This window comes from Polistes dominula, unplaced genomic scaffold, assembly GCF_049000335.1.
Source record: "Polistes dominula isolate Pdom_NZ unplaced genomic scaffold, Pdom_raw_medaka contig_77, whole genome shotgun sequence".
Classification (NCBI taxonomy): Eukaryota; Metazoa; Arthropoda; class Insecta; order Hymenoptera; family Vespidae; genus Polistes; species Polistes dominula.
The window spans coordinates 4,862,323-4,885,941 of NW_028301152.1; the positions used below are offsets into that span (position 1 = coordinate 4,862,323).

Here is a 23,619-nt window from a genome sequence, read left to right on the forward strand (position 1 = left end):
ACACAAAACACACGTCTCAAACGATTTTGCACCTTTTCTTCGACTTTTTTTTGTGACAATCGCACCACCCGTCTGGACTGGACTGTTTCAGATACTCTCCAGTCTTCGATGGAAGACTTCCATTGTACACTTCAAGACTTTACGTTATTATCGATCGCGAAGAAAACGTCTAAGCTCAATAGAAATCATTAAAAAGTTATGAAGAGCATAATTAAAAAAGCAATTAAAACGATTTAAACTAAGTATGCATAAGCATGTAGAAGAAAGTACAATAAAATATTTATTTTAATCTTGAAGATAAGAATTCGATCTAAAATAAATATGAATTATCTGAGATAATCGGTCGTACTTTACGAATTTGCATATATTCCTACGCTTATATACGACCAATAATATCTTCAAATATGTATTTCAAATAATACTCAACACAGCATAAAAAGCTAATGTTTTATGTATTTAACAAATATCTATAAGTGATAATTGGCAAACAAGCATTAAAAAATTAATAATAAAAATAAATAGACGAAAATCTCTTCTCTGCTATTCATAGAAATTTCTGATTAAATAAATAAAATTAAAAAATTTCAAATAATCGATATTGTTTATAGAACAAGGAAAATATAAATTGATAACTTGAGTATTGACTAATTAAAAAATTTTTCAAAAGATCGTGTCTGCATAACGTCAGCATTTCTTTCAAATTGTGCCTGAATCGTTCGATTCGATTTCGCATCACTAAAATTAAAATCATCGTTAAGGCGAAGTAAAAGGTCTGACGATTTTTGAAAGACATGGTATCTCGCATCGTACACGTGCTGAATCTCTGATGGGCTGAAAGGGTCGCCGTTAGACAGCGATGGCGGTCGTAGAAACTGAGAAAGAAGTGACAAGTGAGATAGAGAGGGGGTGGTGAAGAGAATGAGGTAAAAGACAAGTAAACCCCCTCTGAGAGGGAGGAAAAGGAAAGAAGGGGAAGAGAAGCACACGGAGGAGAGAGATGCTCCCTCTCTCGCTGGGTTTATTGATCGCAGGGTGCGGAACGGACCGAGCTACCCTTCGTGCAACCGTACGCCATGCTTGATGGTATTTGCTCCAACGAGGTAGTTTACTCGTTTACCCACAGCTTCTCCTCCATTCTTCTCTGTTCTCACTTATTCAAAATTTTGATGGATTATAAATCAAATTTAAAAGAAGGGAAAGCTTGGTGACAACAACAAATTAAATAGTTAACAGATATTGCAGTTAAGATTTGTACGATGCGTGATTGAACAAAGATGACGATGACCATGACGATAACGATCACGATCACGTTTTAGCTACGATGATGTCACTATCCTCAGGACGATACGATCCGTCATCTTGAAAGAAACGTGTTAACCAGCCAAGCGAGACAAACATGCTGATAATAAAAAGCGTGGCTTTGTCATGCTGTAAATCATAGTCGTCCCAATCTCTCTCTCTTTTTCTAATGATTCTATCTTTTTCGTAGAGAAAAGAATAAAGAAAGTGAGCCCGAGAAAATCTGGAGTAAGAGACGGGACAGAAAAGAAGAAAAAAAAGAAAAAAAAGGTAAAAAGATCGTTGAAAGGGAGTCGCTCTTGGTGGTAACCAAGGCAACGCACAAAGCGTAGCAAGTGTAAGCTCGTGGCGAACAAATTTTGAACAAATGATTTTAAAATGTTCTAATATATTTCCTCTAGTGAAAGAATATAAAGATCATTTTAAAAATTCATATAAAAAAGAAAAAGACGATCATGGGAAATAAAAGTCACGCGTTTTGATTTCTTTGAATACTCAAATAAAGACGATGCCACTGAGATTCTGTCCTTTTTAGGGATAAACCGCAGCTGAACCAGTTAAGTCCAAGCAAAGGCTGTAGTACGATTGTCACAATTCGATGATTTTCGGATGATGATCACTCGCGAATGGAACATCCACGATGGATAATCACGTGCACGCGCACACACCCACAGGAGAGAAGGATGAGATTATCCTTGAAAGATACTCTCACGCTCTCTTTCTTTCTTTCTTTCTTTCTTTCTTTCTTTCTTTCTTTCTATCTTTCAATCCTTTTTTCCCTTTCTTTTCCCCCATCAAAGTGGCGGAAATATATCGAAGCACGATCATGATAAAAAAAAATTACTTAAAGATATTTATGTCTCGAATTTTCTCGAAGAATCACGTCATTAACGAGAAAACTTACGTACCGAAAATGACAGCAGGGCTTACAGATGCGCGTCGATCGTAAACGAACGTAACGAAGATCGCGTAGTTTCTTCGACCGTAGACGACCGAAGAATGTGAGCCGGTGAACGGCGTCACTCGCCTCGACGGTGCTGCTACGCTACCACCACTTCAGTTCTGCACGCCTTGTGGGAGGGAAGGGGAGGCACTGAACTCACACGACTGGATGCTGGAGGATGAGGGGAAAAGCGCCGGTTTGCTTCCTCGAGCATGTAGGAAACAGTCAATGCTCCAAATGTATATATATTCCTATATTGTAACATATATTCTCTATATTACAGACACGAATATTGACAAAGTAGATATACAAAAATATATGAAACGTTACTTAACATTTGGGATGTATGAACAACTTATCCTCTTTCTGATAACATTACTTAATTAATATTAATAATTTGTATATACAGTTTCATAAAAGAGTGCATATAGTTTTACAAAAAATTATTTGAAAATGTTTATAAATGATTTATATATACTGTATATATACGTGCGCTATTAAGTACAAAATAATTAAACTATACACTTATGCAAATATATTACGAACGTTTATGCATGCAAAAACATATGCAAAGAAACCTTTACGTAGAAACAAAATATGCACAGAACATGATAAACAAACTTACTTAATCGAACTTTATCATGCACTTAGAATTAGTTTACCGTTACTTCTTATAATGCATTGTATGAATATTAGCTATTAAATGTTGATTAATTATGTGGATAATGTAGACATGAACTAATCGCTGGATAAATAACGAACTATTTTATAATTTACATAGAATGTTTTTTCCAAGAATACGTTACATAGCTATTTTATGCAAGTATAATTTACAATGTATTTAATATCTAAAACAAGAACTAGTTTAAATCAGTAAAATAATAACAATATTTTAGAATGATGAAATAACAATGTATTCGAAATTTTTGAACATAGATTAAATTACCTAAATAAATATTTATTTAATTAAAGATAGGTAAATATTTTTCGATAAATTAATGATAATTCTTAAAATAAATAATTATACAACCGAAATTAAATTTTTCAAGAAACTTATTGATAAGAAATAAAATATTTTATAATATTTGTATGATTGTATTTGAAACTTTTAGCAGGATAAAAATCAAATGTTTATTATAAACGATTTTTATGAGTATTTAAATAGTCAACGATAATAATCATCTTTCATGTTTCTTCTATTTTCTATATTATATTTAAGGCAAAAATAGTAAAAAAAGAAAGGGCGAAAATATACAAAAATACGAACAGTAATATATATAAAAATGCGCGCGAAAAGTTTACTTAATACTTAGAAAATAAAAATGTTTTAGCAAACCATCGTTTAGAGACCCTATAAGAGGGACGCGCCATACACATTGCTAGGCTGAAAATTTGGGAGGACTGTTTCCGTTGCATCGCGCAGCCATGTTTATCTTTAGTATGTATTAACGGCTGTGGTTAGTTTAAGTTTGGAATACTTATAGTTTTTATTGTGACATTTATATTTAATTGTTTTGTTTTTTTAGTAGTTTTTTATAAGTGTAAGTTTAATTTATTCATTTAATAATTACAAGTATAAATGTACAAACCTAACCTATAACTTATCGTTTATTTACAGACTAAAATCTTTGAATCATTCGCGCGCAATCACATGACTACACCAGTTCCTTTCCCCCAGCAGTGTGTATGGCGTGTCCCTCCTATAGGGTCCCTACCATCGTTTTGTTGAGTGCACCATCTTCTGAGCTCTTTGATTGGTGGATATTAATTGTAATAATATGATGCACTTCATTTAAAAAATTCTTTTTATAGTATTGTATATAATATAAATACTAACGATTATTGTGCCTCAAATTATAAAAAGAAAAGCAATTGATGTATAAATTAATAAATATTTTTTATTTCGTTTTTCCTCCTTCAGAGGTGCTACCTTCGTTTTATAAGAGAATTGGTAAAAATTCATTTTTCAATGGTCGCCGCCCTAACGATACTCCGATTGGTTTGTTTGAATGTTAGGGGTATTTAAATATGGACGTCAAATATAGTTTTCCGTTATAATATGTTGTATTTTCATTTTTTATTTCTCTTTATTTACATAAATAACGGATTGTTTATTAGGAAAATAATTTATTATATTTACAAATTATTCATACCTTTGAAAGGCCTAAAACAAACAAGTTTTATAAAAGAAAACATTTTCTTTGTCCATTAAACGATTACTATTGTAAACTAAAAATACATAAGTGCGTAAGATTCTATCTTTTTTATATTATTTTTTTATGAATGGTTATTATGGAGAAATATCAATATATGAGAGCATTTATATCAGCTGCCTTGGAATATGCAAAACATCCAAGTGAAACGACTATATCTGATATACAAAGAAATCTTGGAGTAAGATTATAATAATTATTACCTACATAAGTTTTTTTCATTTCCTGTATTTCCTATAAATTAACTTATTTCTATATATTAAACTATATTCTTTATATATTTTCTATATTCTATTATAAATGTATTCCTTAAGGTCATAAGTGCGACATTGGATCTATGCATTTTTGATCCTACAACTTCAATAGCTGCTGAATTTTATGTCAGCTTGCACGAGCTAATGAATTCTTTAGGATCTAGAACAACATTAATTTGGAGTACTGTAGATGTTCTACAGAATGCTTGTCGAAATACAAATGCCAGACAAGCTCTTATTCATACTTATAAATTTGCTCCTATATTGGCACGATTATTGGAGGTAAATGCCAGAAATATATGCATAAGATATTTGACGAACCTTCTAATTTTAACTATCTTCTTAGGCTAACTTGACAAGTGAAAAAAGAATACGTGTTTTGAAACTTCTACAAGAATTAACTTATGGTGTCAAAATTTCTTGGCAAGAGGCACATTTACCATATTTAATATCCATTTTAACTCAATGGGTAATGCAAGTGAAAGAGGAAGAAATTATTGCCCTTTCTTTAGGTGTACTTGTAAATCTTTGTTACAAAAATCTTGCAGCAGTTTATACATTAATGCGCACCATTGATACCAAAACATTCATACGAACGTTATTAAGGATTCAAAGCAATAATGTTAGTACAAGCGTTCCGTGTTGTAAACTTTTGATTATACTTGAAGATACTAATACAAATATATCAGAAAAACATATATTGGATTTTGCTGCTGTTACATTTACAAGTTTAATAAGTGCTCTTAAACAAAAAGATGTATTATTGCTAAGACATATTATTGATTTCTTTGAGGATGTTGGACAGAATGAGCATTCACGAACTATACTACTTACGTATGCAAAGTAAGCATTACAAACAAAATACTCTAATGATTTTTGTCTTTTTTATTAACTTTGTTAATTTGTTCTTAGTTATAATAGAGATGTAGAACAATTATTGGCTACTTTAGAATGTGATTCTGATCCAGACTGTGTAGCACTCTTAATGGAATTTTTATTAGCATTAGTGAAATTAAAAGTATCTGCTTTGATTCCATTATACCCAGTATGTGTAAAATCAGCTATGACATGGGTACCTGTAGAGCAAGTATGTATCTTTCTTTTATTTATTTCTTTTTCTATCAATCTACATTTATTTCTCTTTCTTTTCATTTGTAGGTATGTTCTAAGGCACTAGCACTCATTAGAATAATAGTGATTGAATCACGCCGTACAAAGAATTGTACAGAAGTTCTTACCGAACTAGATCCATCTGTTCTTATGCTTATAACTAGCACAGAAAATGATGAAATGCAAGAAAAAAATGAACTTCAAAATACTGACACACAAGGAAGACTTGCTGAATTGATGCAATTATTTCAAGAAATGGTGAAAATTTCAGGACTTCGTTCAAAAGTGTTAAAGACATTTAGTGAACAAGCAATGCGTAAACTGTTAAAACCAATATTGGAATATGAAGAAACTACAAATCGGGATTGGCCTGGAAATCTTATTCAAGTACAGTAACATTGCAAGTTTCCATCATAATTAAAATTCAATCTAATTTAAAGCTTGTCACAGATTGTTCATTTAAAATATAAATGACTCTTGTTTAAATTCTTGTAGAATTCTACAACAAATCTTTATATACATGCCTTAGTTTTAACAGCAGATTTGGCAGCTAATAATTCTAATTGGTTAACATTATATTCTGAATTACTTCGGAAAAAACAAATACAAATGATAATGGCATTAGCATTATTCACGGGTGATGGAGAAATTAAGCACAAAGTTTTACAATTAACATCATCTGTAGGTTTTCCACAGGAATGGTAAGTTAAATCCAAACTTATATACATATATCATTACATACATACGCATATACATATATACATTTAAATATATGTATTTAAATATTTTTCTTTTAATCAGCGTTGCTGCAGTAGCACAATGTATGAGACAATTAGAGCCGTTAGTTTTGGTACAAAGCAATGCTAATACTGTAACTGGACTGGGAATAAAAACTAATATTAATTGTAATGGAAATGATATGGCTCCATTATTTTCATTTAGTCAAGAGGAACGTCTTAACACTTTTATAAGCAGACTAGAAACAGCTATTGAATCTAATCAAATAGGTGATATTACAACTTCAGCTGTAATGGAACTGTACGAATACAAAGTAATATTTGCATTCTTTCCTGTAACATAAAATATAATGAACTAAGATCTACATTTATATCTCTGTTTTAGAGCTCAGCTTGCCAATATTACACTACAGTTTTTCTTCATCTAATTATGCTTACTATATATTATAATATATAGATATTTCATTTATTTACTTTCATAATAACTCTAAAGCAGTGATATGAATGTATATTATATGAAAAGATAATATATAATCATATAAAATTATAATTTATAATAGTTAGCAGCTATGAGACACGCAGAAAGAGCCATGCAGTCTAGCTTAGAAGCTGCAAACAATCATGCCACTAGTTTGCAACATAGACTGGCTCAAGTAATAGCAGAATCTAGTCGCTTACATCAAATGTTATTCGACACTCAGCAATGTTTAGAGGGTATAAAAGCCGAGAAAGTTACATTAGCAATTAAATTTAATGAAGTTGAAAGTCAAATGAAGAAAACACTTTCTACTAAAACACAAGTAAATTCAAATCTTCTATAAATTTAAATAATATAATTGTATGAGGCGTATATATCTATAAAGGAAGAAAAATATTTATATAAATAATTATGATAATTTTTTTTATAGGAAATTGATGGATTAAAAAAAATCGTAACAGAAAAATCTGCAAATATCGATCAATTGAATAAAACATTAATAGAACGTGTAAAAGAAGCAGAAATTTGTATGAACAAAATCGATACATTAAATAAAAAAGTAGTAGAATTGGAGACTGCATGTTCAGTTGCAGAAACAAATGCTACAGAAATGACTAATAAAAATCATGAGTTAGGCAAACTTTTATATAAAATGCAGGATTCCATTAATAAAAAAGAACAAGTATGTAAACTTTACATGAATCATATTCAATCATTCATCATATTATATTAATAAATAATTTCTTTCTTACAGATTATAGAATTAAAAAATAGTGAAATAGAAGCTAATCAGAAAGATATATTGGCACTAAAACAAGAACTTCAACAATTAACCAAATTGACTAAGTCTTACGAACAAACTTTAGCCGAAAAAGAGCAAAATATAAAGAGAATGACTGCAGAATTAACAGACCTAAGTCGAATGAGAGATATGATTTTTGAACTTACAGCCAAAAAAAAGGATGATTTGAATGCAACCTAATAGAACAATAAAATAAAAGAATTTTATACTTCTGACCAACAATAGTATTGTTACAAATTTATTTCTTCTTTTTTTTTTTTTTGACTTTACTATGTTTATCGGATGTAGCATTACTATTTTCATTAAGAATATACGTGTAAAATACGATTTTCATATTTAATTATAGTATTTGCAATGTACTGTGCATTTAATAACGTTTCTTACACTTATAAAAACTACAGAAAAATATGAAACTAATATAGTTTGTAAAATACATATCTATTCTTAAAAAAAAAGATTAAGAATATTAAGGAAAAGTATTTGTAAATAATTATTATTACTAATATACTTTATTATAATCATGTTAAATAATCATCGATATTACAATATTAAATTCTTTTGGTAACAGAATATATATTTTTTTTTCATTTAAAAGATCAATTATGTTTTAAAAGTGAAAAAAGAGAATGAAAGGAAGCATTTAGACTAATTAAAAAATTGAATATATTTGAATTTGTTTTTCTCTGCATAATTTTATTTTAAATATTAAATAGAACAAACTTGGTTACAAAATTGTTACAAACAAAAAATATAGACCATATAACAACAACAAAATATTTACAAATTATAAATAAGAACTTATAACAATATAGAAACATGTACATTTCTGTAAAAAATAAAACAGTTTAGATAGCAGTTACATTTATATTATAAATATTACATTTGTAATTCTGTTACTGGAGTAAAGATTATTCAGTGTGTTTTGTTAAGCGAAATATAATAGTTCATAAAATTAAATTTTAATACAAAATCTAATATAGTTCGTAAAATTTAAATGTAATAAAAGAGTTTAGTGTTTGTATTTTTTTATCGATCTGACTGCCGTACGCGACGCACTGGAAACTGAATAACCAACAATTTTATAAATGCTATTATAAATATTTTCAATAAAACCCGTGCATTATTAAATTTCACTCTTTTTTGTCACCTCTCTTCTACAGATCTATTTATTATTTTCCATATGATAATACAAGTTCCAAATCTATCGCGCGTGGAGGCTACGTACATTCTTTTTTTTATCTCTTAAAAAATCCAAGATATTGTTAAAGATACGTTATTATTAGACATAAGAAATATTGGAATATTACCAATAATTTATTGCGAATATTATTTCAATAATTTTACAATAAAATCATTCACTACTGTTTTTAAATCTTTCGATAAAACGAAATCCATGTGAGAGAAATATTTCCTTGGTACTGCTTTTAAAATCGCATTTGGTAGACTTTTGTAAAGTTTACACAAACTCTGCAAAAAATAAATGAAGATTAATTATTATTGGCAAACAAAATTTATTATATTCTAATTGTAAAATAAAAATTATAATAACCTTTTTATCTATAAAAGTATCATTTTTCCCATATATCAAAGCTACTGGGGTTGTTATTTTAGTTAAATCGTATTCTTGTAGATCATGTTGTTTATATTGTTTAAGATTATTCTCATATCCATAGTCATATTGTCGGAAACTCTCTAAAAAATATTATAATGTAAACCACGTATCAATATACTGTGGTGCATAGCAATATGTAAGTGCGCGAGATAAGTATGCAATTATACGAGATAATTTGCAATATACTCATAATGCAAATGATTGTTAGTTGGTTTATCAATTGTTATTGTTATTGTAGTTATTATATTTGTAGATAGAAAAAGAGTTACTTATACCTAAATTGATATTTTGAACGAAATGATTCATAACGTAGTGAGATCCACCCGATGGGTAATATTGATAAAATGTTTTTAAATCAGTCTATAATAATAAAAGAAAAAATACTTATTAGTTTTATTCTTTAAATATTATCAAATATAAGAATTATTTTAAAATTTACTGTGTTCAAATAGGAAGGATCTAAACCAAAAGCTGTAGATGTTACAAAAATACACAAAAATTGCAGAAATGATTCCTTCGAACAAATTAAATATAATATTTTATTAAAGAATGAATTAGGTTTTATACCATAAATTTCTTCCATTTCTAAAAATACCTGAAAAAGAAAAAACAAAATTAATTATATAATTACTAAAGTCTATTGAAGTCTATTTAAAAATAAAGTTATTTATATCTAAAAATTAAAAAAAAAAAAGAAAAAAAGGGATAACCTAACAAAGAGAGGACTATACTAATCCCAACTTATGTTAGAATTTTTTAAAATTTTATATACTTATAGGTGCCTATTAGGACTATAGATTGCCTAGTAGTAGAGATCACACTAAAAAATCGTTTTCGAGAAAACGAGGGATGAAGTTTTACTAATATTCCTATATACGTGTAATACCAGTTTATTTCAGTTCGGTCGATTTTATTTTTTTTTAATTTTCATTTTATTTTTTACTTTCGTTATTGTAAAGCATCTTTTATTTACTTTCTTTTTTTATCTTTTAATAGTATGTTATATTACTTTTATAGGAAATATAATGAAAAATAAAATGGTACATTTGTATTATAGAACGTGTCAAGTTTCTTCTATATTTGCGATCTTCTTTTTCTATTGAAAAATTAAAATTACTTATTACGCACACAAGTTTATTGTTTGATATTTATTATGTCTAATTTATCTTCCAATTATTAATTATGTTCCATTTATTATGTCATATTTATTATAAATTATGTATTATTTTTTATTTGTTATTTAATTTATATTATTTGCTTCCGCTGCCGACAGTTCATACAAACTGAACCAAACTGGTATGTATAGAAGAATGTTAGTAAAACTTCATCCCTAGTTTTCTTCGAAACGATTATTCAATGACCCCTACACTTAAAGTGCAATGTATAGTTCTAAGGGACACTTACAAATATATAAAATTTGAAAACAATCTGAATTGGACTTGTATATTTCTTTCCTTGTAAATGAGACAAAATAAAAATATTTCAACTTTAATTATAAAACGTAATATATGATTTATCATAGTATTTTTTATTTATATTTTTTTACCAGTATTGAAGGATAAATTCCCACTATAATTTTGATTAAAAAAGGGAACCGACTTTTCCTCAAGTAAGCAACAGGTGCTAAACTTACAAGTAATTGTACTTTTTCATTATAAATTGGTTTCATTGATAATAAAATATATGAAGCTGTAGTACCCATCGAATGACCAATTAGGTAAAGTCGTTCGGATTTCGTATAATTAAGAATATAATCAATTACTGCTGGATAATCGTAAAGTGCAATTTCATGGATGCTGTAAAAAAAATGTTTAATTCTTTTTTTTGTGATTCGAGAAATAAGATTAGTTCAAGTCTCATTTTGTTTTCGACAATAATAATGTCGTCTTGTCTCGGTTGTCCAGCACATATTTTCCGTGCTTACGATCTAATTATTAATAATATTAATTATGAATTATTATTTGCATTCAAATTAGAATTAATATTACTATAATCTAATAACTTATTTAATAAGGTTATTTCTCATATATTACAAAATTCGAAACCACCGCTTGTTTCAATATCGCCCGAAGTACTACCTTTTTTTTTAAAGAACAAATAATATAATTATAATTATAATTATAATTATAATTATAATTTCAACTACAGACGAAATGAACAATAGTAATTTGTTTTGTATTTCCTTTTTCTTCATTTATATTATCCATTTGACTCCCACGCGCCGTTTTCGGAGGTGGACGCGAGGGCGGGTCCTGTCTTTAGTATATGAATTCAGAATATCATTATTAAAAAACAAAGCTTATGCGAAAGAAAAATAATGCATCCACACAGAGATCTCTGGAACGTATCAGTGGAGAGTCAACTGCACACAAAATATTAATATAAAACCGTATAACTGACCTATACTGCCAGAATTCTTTGTCTATCGTTGAAAAATTCACATGACCTTGACCGTATATATTTCCTCGAGTATTTCCAAGCCATACATCAAATCCAGCATCCGCAAGTAAATAAGCTGTTATAACAATCAATTATAATTAAATTATAAATTTATTTTAGTTTAGTTAATGTTTTATGTTGTTACATCTATGTACTTGTTATAAATATTATGACTATTGGAAATATTTACCCAGACTTCTTTCAGAGTCGAACAAAATCCAAATATTGGAGCAACCAAGTGCTCCATGTAGTAACAATACTACTGGTTTTATTTCATTGGTAATGTTTGATTTTGAACTATCAAGTATTCGATGAAAAAATAAAATGTAACCGTCCTCTGTAATAGTCATGTGTTCTTCGGCGACATATCCATGCTGTTTTGATAATTCAGTCTGAAATTAATAGATTTTTCATTTGTTTATTTAAGTATTACTTATATGTATGATTACACAAAAAGTTGATATACGTTATTATTCTAAGAACAATTAATATGCTTACGAAATGTAAAGGAATATTCCAACGTGAATTTGGTAGAAGAAATGTTTCTATTATAAAAATTGTAGCATCAAAACTGATGATTGATATTATAAAAATTATCAATAGTGAAGAATTCATTTTTTATTTTTTATTTCCTCTTTTCTTTTCTGTAAATAATCAATTTTTTATTTATCTGCCGTTTTTTTAAATTTATTTTATTTTAATTTAATCACATGCAATTGTAAGATTGTTATCATGTATTTGTTATAATTTTAATTAATTTATTTAATGTTTAATAATGTTTTACAGGATACAATAAGATAAGGTAGAATGATGTAGTAATCTAGATTAATAATTAATTAACATGTCGTGTTTCCTGTTTCTATAAACTTCGTAATTTGTCGTCGCCTCTAGTCATACACAACACTCGTTGTTAAATATTACCATATCAAATGCGCGTCCGCTTGCACTTTTCGTCACTTTATATATTCTTCATCCCTTCTATCTGTTTTTCGTCGAAAAATTTCGGTGCTATCGTTACGTAGTAAATTACTTAATAAAAAAATTTTGTTGTTATTATTCTCTTTTTCACAAATTTTAAGAATGTTACTATACGTTCTCAACATAGATCATAATTTTTTTCAAAAGTCGTCTTTTTATTACTCTGGAGTCTAAAATTCACCTTGTTATCTATATATAAATATTAAATAATTCTAATATCTAAATATTAGAATGTTAACCATATCTAAATATTAGAGTTGTTTATGTTAATTTTTAATTAAATTAAATGCCAATTTTTTCGTTCTCCTAATCAGTTTTTTATTTTATTCAAAAAAATAATTTTTTATTTCATTAAATCTATTGTAGAGACTTTCAAAAATATGCATAAATTCATTGTTTATAAAAAATTAATTAATAAACTTCAATTTCACAACATTTGATTTCAAATTGTGTACAAATACTTTCTATACTCACTGTACTTATTTAAATTTTCAGAGAACAACGACTCACAAATGCGAGGAACTTGACATTCACGTTTCAACTGATAATATACATAAGCATTTATCCATAACAAATAGTTAAAGAAAACTCTACGAGGCTTACTTAACATTATTTCTGTGGATTAAAAGTCTCTCAAAAAAAAAATTATGTGTGCAGATCACACGTGTTAGAAGTGAAATCTTCAAAAAACTAAGTTACGAGAGAATGAAACGAATGAAGTTTTAAGAGTAAGATAATTGCAGAATTTTTTAATTATAATATTGTTACCATATATATCAAAGGACATCGGTATGATCTCTGGGTGGAATAGCTGATAAAAACTACACTTTTTTAAATTCAAGCAATAAATATGGAATGCTGAATGCGATAGCCATAGATAGAAATAAATATATTTATATATATATTTTATATATATTAGGTCGAGTCATAAGTAACTTACGATGCGGCTATGTAGAATCTATTTTTCGTATTTACCTACTATAAGTCACCGAAACAAACGGATTTTCAATATCACTATATAGATGAGGATTCAGTTAGTCTTCTGTTAACTTTTTTATGCTGTCAATGTTACATTTAACCGTTTTTCTTAACCACTGAAATGGATAGTAAAATGTGCATATTCGATACGTAATGATTTAAGAATTGAAACAAGGCAATGGCAAGGCAAAACAAGTGCAGGACTGATAACTGATAGGGCAGTCAGAAATTGGTTTGTAAAGTTCCGTTCTGGAGATACGATCTTAATAGATGAACCGAGTGCAAGACGTATTTCCGACTTTGATGAATCTTTTAAAGGTAATATTGGAGCAAAGTCCAATAGATAGATATATCCAACAGATGCAAAAAGTGCAAAAAAAACTCCATGATAGTTGTCTTGCTCTTATCAGTCACAGAAACGTCATTCTTTCTCTCATAAAACACGGAAGTTATTCATGACTCGACATAATGTATATATATGTAGGATTGGGTTTAGTTGTGTTTAGTGTAGAGGTAGTGACAGGTTAACCTACACTCGGTTTAATCATACTGATAAAATATATTTAAAAAAAATATGTATAATGAACAAAACATCGGTATCGTTAGGGAACCTTTCCAGAAAAGAACCTCATAACGACTTACACAACTTACACAACTTACAAAGCAGACCATACACCTTCTTTCTTTATTTCGACCTCGGTTCGTTTGGACCTTATTCTTTTGTCGCCTACCTGCACTCTTATCTCTATTTATTTTTCTATCCTTCTATCTTCCCTACCTACAAACAGGTTTAATTATTGTATATGAGTTGATTTGTAGAGCAGTCGCACACAAACACACACATATACAATCGAGAGCGATAATTACGAAGCATAACATAAAGAGGAGACCGAGAATAGGAAAAACTGTATAGCTATATTCCGTCTTATTCCCTCGCAGTCTAAATCCTATGTTTGTCTCTTTTTTCTCTCATTATTTAGTATGGCAGCCGTTTCATAGCTTCGTTACATAGCTTCGTTTCCGTTTATTTACTTTTCAGATCACTCCCATTCTAAAGAAGTTTTCACTTCAAAAAATATTCTGCTTTCGACGACTACTTTACTCAGAATAACTGATAATTGCTCATTATTATTATTGCACACACGGTGTGCAATCCGTCTCGAATGTGTTAAGCCGTTTTTTACCCCTATTACATCACCGCGTTTCATTTTGAAATGAAAACTTGTTTAGAATAGGTGTGATCTGAAATAATGAAATGCGGTAATGTAGTGAAGAAATGAAACCGGAATGTAATGGTGAAAGAAAACAAATGATGCAGTGATTATACTCGTATAATTTCGATACTAAACCTGTTTGTAGGTAGGAGCGATAGAAGGATAAAAGAATAAACAGAGATAAGAGTGTAGGTAGGCAACAAAAGAATAAGGTACAAACAAACTGATGGTTGAAAGAAAAAATCATACCGGTGCCATTTGTTATATATGGTAATAATATTATAATATATAAATCCTACAAAATTATCTTACTCTTGATACTCTGAACACGTCTCATTCTCTCGAAACTTAGTTTTTTGAAGGTTTCACTTCTAATACCTGTAATCTGCACACATGATTTCTTTTTATCAAATCACACTCATTCTAATAGTATATTACTCACCTAGGGAGCAAAGTCAAGCAAAAAGGATGTCATACTTTGCTCCCGTGGTGAGTATACAATTTTTTCTCACACCTGGATCGAAAGTTCGCTTGTAATTAAATAATAATATACTAATTTTCTACCCGGGCGAAAAGCGCCTACTTTTCTCCCGCTGCATCTGTAAGAAACGAAGTTGCCGCTTTCCGCTTGCCTCTCTTCTCGCTGCGTAAAACGAAGTTGCCGCTTTCTTACTATACTGTCCTAGGTATGTAATATACTATTTTATTTGTTGTCAATTAATACATTTTGCGAAGATTATGCAAATTTACCAACAATCAAGGGGTCCAGGGGTTTCACCCCTGGTGGGGTCCCTGGGGGCGAAGCCCCCGAAAAAAAAATCAGGGGGGTCCGGGGGCACAGCCCCCTGCGGGGGTTGAGGGGGCGGAGCCCCCCTCTTTAAAAAATTTAAATATAAAAATAAAATAAAATATAAAAAAACTTATAAAAAAACTTAAAAAAAAATTTAAATATAAAATTAGATTCTATTAAAAATATACATTATTGCTTAAGTTTAAAAAATATTTTTTAAAATAAAATTTAATTAATTAAATAGGGAGTTTATAAATTATTATTATTGTGGGGAGCGTTGAAAATCGAAGAGGTTGTGTGTGTAAGTCTGTGTGAGTCCAAAAAAAGCATTTAAATGAAATTCAAATCGAGAACGAAGTGATTGATTCTTTGACCGTCAATACACCTTTTGTCACTTTCAAGAATTGTAAGTTTAAACAGATTATAATAAATAATAACAAATACAACTCTCATAATCAAGAAAATAACTAAATGTATACGTAGTAACCTATTTATGTTTGTAATATTTAACTAAACAAATATCTTTAAAACTTGTAAAAATAAATAAAATATAAAATATATGAGACAACACATGTTATTAAAATCATTAATTATATATCATAATATATAATATATATAAGCATGAGCAGTAATTTATTAAAACATTTTTAAGGTTAAGGAACTAGTGTGCATGCTTCTATTTTTTAGCGCATGCGCACTAATTCGTTACTACATTCAAGCGGGAGGGAATGAGGCACTTTTCTCCCTGGCACAGATTCAACCGGGCGGGAATGGGGCACTTTGCTCCCTGAAAACAGGGAGCAAAATACGTACTTTCCATCCAGGTGTGAGAAAAAACCATTAATTATATATCATAATATATAATATATATAAGCATGAGCAGTAATTTATTAAAACATTTTTAAGGTTAAGGAACTAGTACGCATGCGCTAAAAAATAGAAGCATGCGCACTAATTCGTTACTACATTCAAGCGGGAGGGAATGAGGCACTTTTCTCCCTGGCACAGATTCAAGCGGGCGGGAATGTGGCACTTTGCTCCCTGAAAACAGGGAGCAAAATACGTACTTTCCATCCAGGTGTGAGAAAAAGAAGTTTTTACTTCAAAAACTTTTATTTTAGGCTTTTGGGCACATTTTCGAAATCACTTTACAACTTAAATCACTGTACAACACATATTAAATTTACTAAACACTTTTATTATAGATTTTATAATATTTAAATAAATCATGAAAAATCTTGTATTAATTTTAATACTCGATCAAGTAATAATGATCTTATATCTTTCGCCATAAAAAAATCGAAGTGGGTAAAATATTCGTACGGTACAGCTTCGCAGGTGACAAGATTAGGTAATTTTTTGCTCAATACTGTAACACCCTAGAACAACATTTTTAAAGAAATGAATAAAAGAATAAGAAAAAATATAATAAAATTAAACTTACTTTTTCATTTGATAAAGCGTCGTTAAGCCCATAGATTAATGCAGTTGGTGCAACTATTTTCTTTACGTTATAAATTGGAGGTTTTGGTGTTTTATAATTAATAAGATTATCTTCGTATCCGTAATCATAAGCTTCGAAATTACCTTATAATAAAATCGATTAAAGAAAAAAAATTGTACATTATCTTAAAAATTCAAATAAGTAATAATATCTCATAATGACAATATCTGTAAAAGAAAACAATTTTACCTGTTAAATAATTTTGATAGTAATGGTAAAAACTTTGAGTCGATGCGCCAGCAGGCATATAATTCATAATGTATGATATTGTTGACTGTAAAGAAGATTTTTTATGTACCTTATGTCATCTTTAAATACATATGTAAATTTAATCTCTGATTTCATTTAATTATAAATTTATTATTATTATTATTATTATTATTATTATTATTATTATTATTATTATTATTATTATTATTATTATCTAAATAAATAAACAAATAAATATAATACTTAAAAGTATAATTATATGTATATACACACATTTTACATAAACTGTTATTAACTTACTTCATTCAATTGTGCACTATCATGTCCAGAAATTTGAAACAGTAGTGATGTACATATTGGCAGGGCAATTGATTTTTCTCTACATAAATATTTACCTACTGATTTCATTAGTTTTGATTGTGGGAGGATTTCATAAATACCGTTTTCCTCGAACATGATCTGTAAAAAATGTTTTCTTTATGCAAATAATCTTCATACATACACATATGTAAACATATTTTATTTCTACTATATATACAGGTATCCCTCCAACACCACGGTATCTTAGATTGTGCTGTTAATAAGTTAACATTAAAAATATTACAAGAAGGCCTAAGCTTAGCTGAAAATCTCGAGTTATTTTTCTTGAATGCAGATCCTTCCAAAGAAAGGAGCCGAAAATTCAAAAAGAAGCATCGAGACTGTCTTGCTCCATACCGAGAAATTTACAATGACCAGGTAATAAACAACAAACAAAGTAAAATTACAGATTTTTTAAAGAGGGAAGAAAATGCAAGAACTTTAAATGAAGAAAAACGTTCTGAAAGTGAAGGCGATATCATTTCACCGAAAAAACGTTCTCAGTTGATTAAATTGAGCAGTGACGACGAAGAAATAAATTAAATTAAAGTTACGTTAAATTAGGATAATATTTTTTGTTTTGTATTGTTCATACATTTATATTTTTAATAAAAAAATTAAGTTGTTTATTTAAAAAAAAAGATATATTTGTTTTTAAAAAGTTTTCGGAACGTAACCCCCCTTTTTGCATTAGCTCTGGGTCTCAAACAACACGGTTTCAAATAACACGGCATTTTCTAGGAACCTATCTACCGCGTTGTTGGAGGGAGACCTGTATATGCAAACAATTAATATGTACCTTAAATTGTGGAACTAATTTCATGAGATTGTCCAAAAGTGGTGGCAATTTGTGTTTAAAGTAAGAAATAGGTCCTAAACTTATGACTAATCTCATTTTATCATTGTAACTCGGCTTCATTGATAACATAACGTAGGAAATCGTTGTACCCATAGAATACCCAATGTAAAATAATTTCTTTGAGTTTGTATAATCAAGAACATAATCGATGCTCTTAGGAATATCGTGTAAGCCAATATCGTGGTAGCTGTTGAACAGAAATCATTTGTCCATATATAAACAATATGAAATAAAAATAAATGTTATATTACCTAGGAAATGAATTTTATGTATCTTCTATATCTATATTAATATGTATGTGTTACCGTTAAACTGTATAATATGATTAATTTCTGAAAAATTTTAAAACACGTAATAACTAAGTGTTTTAGGAAAAATATATAGACAAAATTTTATTATACACTTAAAACAGTTGTTTTATGAAATAACTAATTGTAAATAAAATATGAATTCACGAGAAGTGAATAGTAAAAGCATGAAATTAAAATGTAATCCACCTTTAAACTCTGCTGTTTTTTTTTTACAACAATAGTCGTAGTTATCTATTTTTATATTTTCTCGTACTTTAAAAAACAATTTTCTATTAGATATGCTGTTCTATCGGATTTAATATACAAATTAAATTTCAATTTGATTCTTTACAAACTTGTCTCTCGTGAATTTTTATATTACCTAATTAAAGTATGCAGTTCTAACTTCTTTCATACTTCAACCGGTCAGTATATCTATTTCATGGTTTAGTTGATTATTTCACAAAATAATGGATCTCATATTTTAAAAGTAGCATACGTATGTAATAAAAAAAATTCGTCTTAAAATACGTCATCGATAATTTTTCAATACTATACGAAACTTACTGTAGACGAAATTATACTGATAAACGTTATATTTTTAAATACTTTGCAACGTCATTGAAAATAAAAAGTTTATTATCCGAAGTAATTAATATTCTTTTAGAGTCATTTAAAATGTTTATTCAAACATTATTGATTATTTTATATTTATATTATTTATACCTGAATTTCCAAAAATTTGGGTTTTCCGTCGTCATATTAACATGAGATCTGCAATAGGAATTTCCTCGCCAATTTCCAATCCAAACGTCATATCCTTTATCAGCAAGTAGAAAAGCTAAACGAGTATAATTATTATTTATTATAAATACTATTATTATTTTCTCTTTGTATCATATATATGATGCTGACGGTATACTACGCCTTCCACATCGCTGGCAACGGGTTCTACACAACGTTGGTGACTACTTTGAGGGACAGTAACAGGTGCAAACATGCAACTCTTTTGTATTAGTTGTGAGTAAATAGTTGCCATTATTTAAGTTTCAACCTACATATATTAATTTCGTAAATTATATAAATTTATTATTATTTGTTGCATTCTACCTATTTTTTGTTTATAAAAAATTAGTTAGTAATCAATAATTTCACGAAGTTTTATTTCAAATTGATTAGTGTATGATCTTTCTACACCCACTTTATGTAAAATGTATATTTATACTAAAAATAAATGTAAATGTAAAATGTAATATTTAACAATTTTTTTTTTCGTTACTAACAACCCATATAAGGATTGTACCGTGCGACGATACGTATGTACAAGCGAATTTAAGTGAAACGATATTCGCGCCAAAGTATGTCCTAACGAAAGATTTAATCTATTAGATCACATATCGATCGATGAAATGTGAAATTGTCGATAATTGTTTATCAAATATATGTTCGTTATCGACACTTTTAACAATAACAGTATATAGACTTAAAATTTTTTAAATGTAAGATAAGGGTATTTGTGTTGTTAAATATAATTATCAGTGATTTTCACTTTTTTTTCTCTGAGAGTTTTTATCATATATTAAAGTATATTGAAAGTTATATTTGTATCATATTATAATATATAAGGTGTCCCAAAATTTACTCTATCGAGAAAAAAGAAGAAAAAATCAATATTAGTTTATTAATAAAATAACAACATTTTATTTTGTATTTCTAGATATGAATCTTTATTAATTTCTGCCTCTCTAAATACTTGTCAAAATAGAAATTGATTATACTTCGGTTCGATTAAGCAACTTTTAAAAGACTCTGTACATTATAATTATTAATTAATGCATTGATGTATTTTATAATAAAAAATGTACTTAAGATCTAATGTGATTTACTTACGAAGATTTCGTTCACGTTCCCAGAGAACCCATAAATCAGATGATGTAAGCAGCCCATGTTGTATAAAAACAACAGGTTTCTTTGTAGTATTGTTTGATATAGGACTATAAGGTACCCTATGTATTGTTATAATGTAACCATCATCTGTAATAACTTTGTGCTCTTCGGCTGGATATCCGTGACGTTCAACTAACCCAATCTATATAAATGTATATATGTTGACATTAAGTTATATAATTCAGTTAAATCATGAAACCCTAAGGCTTTTTTTTCATAAAATAATTCGGCTTTTTGTAGAAAGTATATTAACAGAATTTTATTAGACGCTAAAACAAATAATTTTAGAGAATAACTAATTACGATTAGTTGAAGTATATAATTCTGTCTTCTTTCATACATTCACTGGTCAGTTTAATAATTGCAGGGTTTAGCTAATCATTTCACGAATCAATTAACGAATTTCACAAAGTTAATTCTAATGATATATATATATATATATATATATATTTGTTTTGAGTGTTAGTAAGAAACCTGTCAATAGAAATTGATTACGAAACAATATTATCAATATTTTTGTGTGTGTATATATGATCATTGGCAATAAATAAAATTCAAATTACTTTTTGTAACAAATTTATGAATTAATGTACTATATTTTGTTAACGTGCTATAAGAAATAAGTTAAATGTTCATTACAATAAAACTGCACTTGTATTTATGAATTAAATCATATTACATCGCACGCAGGAATCATAAAATACTCTAATGTATTAGAGTACTTCTATATTTTATTATAAAAAAAAAAAAGAAAATAATATTAAACTTACGAAATCTAAAACAGTATTGTCATCTATAAGTTCCGATTCGCTTCTTACTTTCTTCAATTCATTTCCATTCGAAGATAAAATATATTTTAGCAAAGAAAAAGATGAAGTTCTTCCAGAACAATACTCGAATAACATTAGCACCATTAAAGCAATTAATTTCATTGTATTTTTTCAATTACGTATAAAATAGATAAACTATGAATCTTCGTAATATCTTCCGAAGCACAACTGAATCTTCTTTATAAAGAAAACACGATCGATCCAACTTTATATAGTCTTCTTTCGTATAATTAAATGCTAATTACTATAAAATCTTCTCTTCTCCTTCAGACCTACTACTTTGTACATAAACTTCTATTTGAAATATTAACATAAACGAAACAAAAAAAGAAACAGTTACATTAGATGTAACGTGTATAATATATATCTATGTTAAATGATTTATAAAGAGAAATCAATTTTATTTTACCTTGTAATTAACTATTTTTTATATTTAATTAATTATACAATTTTATATAATATATTTTTTGTAAATTAATAAGAGATATAATACATAATGTATCTTATAGTCCTATATCAAACAATACTACAAAGAAACCTGTTGTTTTTATACAACATGGACTGTTTACGTCATCTGATCTATGGGTTCTCTGGGAACGTGAACGAAATCTTCGTAAGTAAATCACATTAGATCTTAAGTACATTTTTTATTATAAAATACATCAATGTATTAATTAATAATTATAATGTACAGAGTCTTTTAAAAGTCGCTTAATCGAACCGAAGCATAATAATCTAAATAATTAAATGTCTTGTATTATATTTACTTAAGAAAAAATATATAGAAAGTAATAAAATGTACACAGTCTCAGATTCTTATCTCCAAATACTCCCGATTCTCGACTCTTCGCTTTTATTCTCCGACACTTTATTTATAATCTCACTTTGAGAATCTTACTCTGACTCTGATATATATGCACTTATAAAAAAATTAATATCATATACAAACTCCTAAATAACACCTATCTTTATTTGCCAATAACTTAATTTATCTTTGACTTGACTCTTGACTATTGATCTATAATTTGATCACATGCATGCAGCCACACATCTTCTACTAGTAGTAGAATTACGATTTTTTGTCGATCGTATTATTTCATAAGTACTCACGCACATGACCAACATTCTTTTAGCTTTTAATACTTCTATACTCATTATTCGATATTGTTGACGTTATAAAATGACATTAATGATAAACAATAAAAATGACTAGTATAAAAAATGATCAAAGTGCGTATAAAGTAGCAAGGAAAACATCTAATCGGGAAAAAACTATTGAATACTTTAATACGTAAATGGAAAGACTATGAAAAAAGATCTTTAATTAAAATACATCTTATAATTATCGAAATGAGATACGAAGGTTGCAAATGAGGATCTTGCACAAAAACAAAAACATTGGCAAAATTTGATATTTGTTGCAATAAGCTTACAAATTTCTATACTAGTTGATAATAATATTCAAATGTTTTTTTTTTTTTTAGTATTTATTGTATTTATATGTATTTGAACATTAATATATATATATATATATAGAATATATATAGTAATGGAATCGGACAATTCTGTAAACAAATTTTATTCCTTTTATAATTGAAAAACAATTGTAGAAAATAATTTTATATTTTATAATAACATAATGCGTATAAAAAGTATAATAAGTAATAAATAAAGTTTCAAGAATAGAATGTTCAACAATTTAGTCGTTTGTATTACTATAAAAATAAAGAAACATATCAAGTGTTTTATATTTTTGTTCTAATTTCTTACAA

The 23,619-nt window shown here is 28.2% G+C and overlaps 3 protein-coding genes and 1 long non-coding RNA gene across 54 annotated transcripts in view; 2 read left to right on the forward strand and 2 right to left on the reverse strand.

The window, feature by feature from the left end:
* Positions 1 to 2,360, reverse strand: part of Dscam1 (Down syndrome cell adhesion molecule 1) — a 66,501-nt gene extending 64,141 nt beyond the window's left edge. For all 50 annotated transcript variants that reach the window (XM_089178242.1, XM_089178261.1, XM_089178256.1 and 47 more), the window contains exon 1: positions 2,208 to 2,360. The gene's annotated coding sequence lies outside the window, so the exon portion shown is untranslated. The remainder of the gene's footprint in view (positions 1 to 2,207) is intronic.
* A 1,868-nt stretch (positions 2,361 to 4,228) lies between these two features.
* On the forward strand, positions 4,229 to 8,408 carry LOC107064351 (uncharacterized). 2 transcript variants are annotated; one of them, XM_089177995.1, is made up of 11 exons: positions 4,230 to 4,485; positions 4,572 to 4,636; positions 4,770 to 4,991; positions 5,056 to 5,552; positions 5,622 to 5,796; positions 5,868 to 6,206; positions 6,315 to 6,520; positions 6,621 to 6,870; positions 7,117 to 7,356; positions 7,465 to 7,716; positions 7,789 to 8,408. In XM_089177995.1, exons 3-11 carry the CDS (start codon positions 4,854 to 4,856, stop codon positions 8,014 to 8,016), a joined length of 2,325 nt encoding a protein of 774 aa, XP_089034121.1. In that variant the 5' UTR covers positions 4,230 to 4,485; positions 4,572 to 4,636; positions 4,770 to 4,853; the 3' UTR covers positions 8,017 to 8,408. The 2 variants fall into 2 exon arrangements, with proteins under 2 accessions (XP_015172465.1, XP_089034121.1); XM_015316979.2 differs by having other exon boundaries at positions 4,229 to 4,636.
* A 548-nt stretch (positions 8,409 to 8,956) lies between these two features.
* Positions 8,957 to 22,014, reverse strand: LOC107064237 (lipase member M). Its single transcript, XM_089178212.1, has 15 exons — positions 21,788 to 22,014; positions 20,961 to 21,159; positions 19,797 to 19,911; positions 18,721 to 18,967; positions 17,862 to 18,020; positions 17,541 to 17,625; positions 17,292 to 17,434; positions 17,080 to 17,226; positions 12,078 to 12,279; positions 11,849 to 11,963; positions 10,995 to 11,244; positions 9,888 to 10,043; positions 9,724 to 9,808; positions 9,386 to 9,528; positions 8,957 to 9,303 (listed from the first exon to the last, which is right to left on the reverse strand). Exons 1-15 carry the CDS (start codon positions 21,947 to 21,949, stop codon positions 9,163 to 9,165), a joined length of 2,349 nt encoding a protein of 782 aa, XP_089034338.1. The 5' UTR covers positions 21,950 to 22,014; the 3' UTR covers positions 8,957 to 9,162.
* On the forward strand, positions 16,132 to 17,077 carry LOC107064350 (uncharacterized). Its single transcript, XR_016178416.1, has 3 exons — positions 16,132 to 16,253; positions 16,500 to 16,671; positions 16,754 to 17,077. It is a non-coding gene; the product is annotated as an uncharacterized LOC107064350 (long non-coding RNA).
* Positions 22,015 to 23,619: the final 1,605 nt, after the last annotated feature.

Coding starts and splice junctions, on each gene's coding strand:
- LOC107064351 (XM_015316979.2), top strand. CDS start 4,526: ATGGTTATTATGGAGAAATATCAATATATGAGAGCATTTATATCAGCT. Junction 6,871..7,116: donor TGGAACTGTACGAATACAAA/GTAATATTTGCA, acceptor AATTTATAATAG/TTAGCAGCTATGAGACACGC. Junction 7,717..7,788: donor CCATTAATAAAAAAGAACAA/GTATGTAAACTT, acceptor TCTTTCTTACAG/ATTATAGAATTAAAAAATAG.
- LOC107064237 (XM_089178212.1), bottom strand. CDS start 21,949: ATGAAATTAATTGCTTTAATGGTGCTAATGTTATTCGAGTATTGTTCT. Junction 12,280..17,079: donor TAAAATTAATACAAGATTTT/TCATGATTTATT, acceptor TATTAATTTCAG/ACTGAATTATCAAAACAGCA. Junction 11,964..12,077: donor CGACTCTGAAAGAAGTCTGG/GTAAATATTTCC, acceptor TTGTTATAACAG/CTTATTTACTTGCGGATGCT.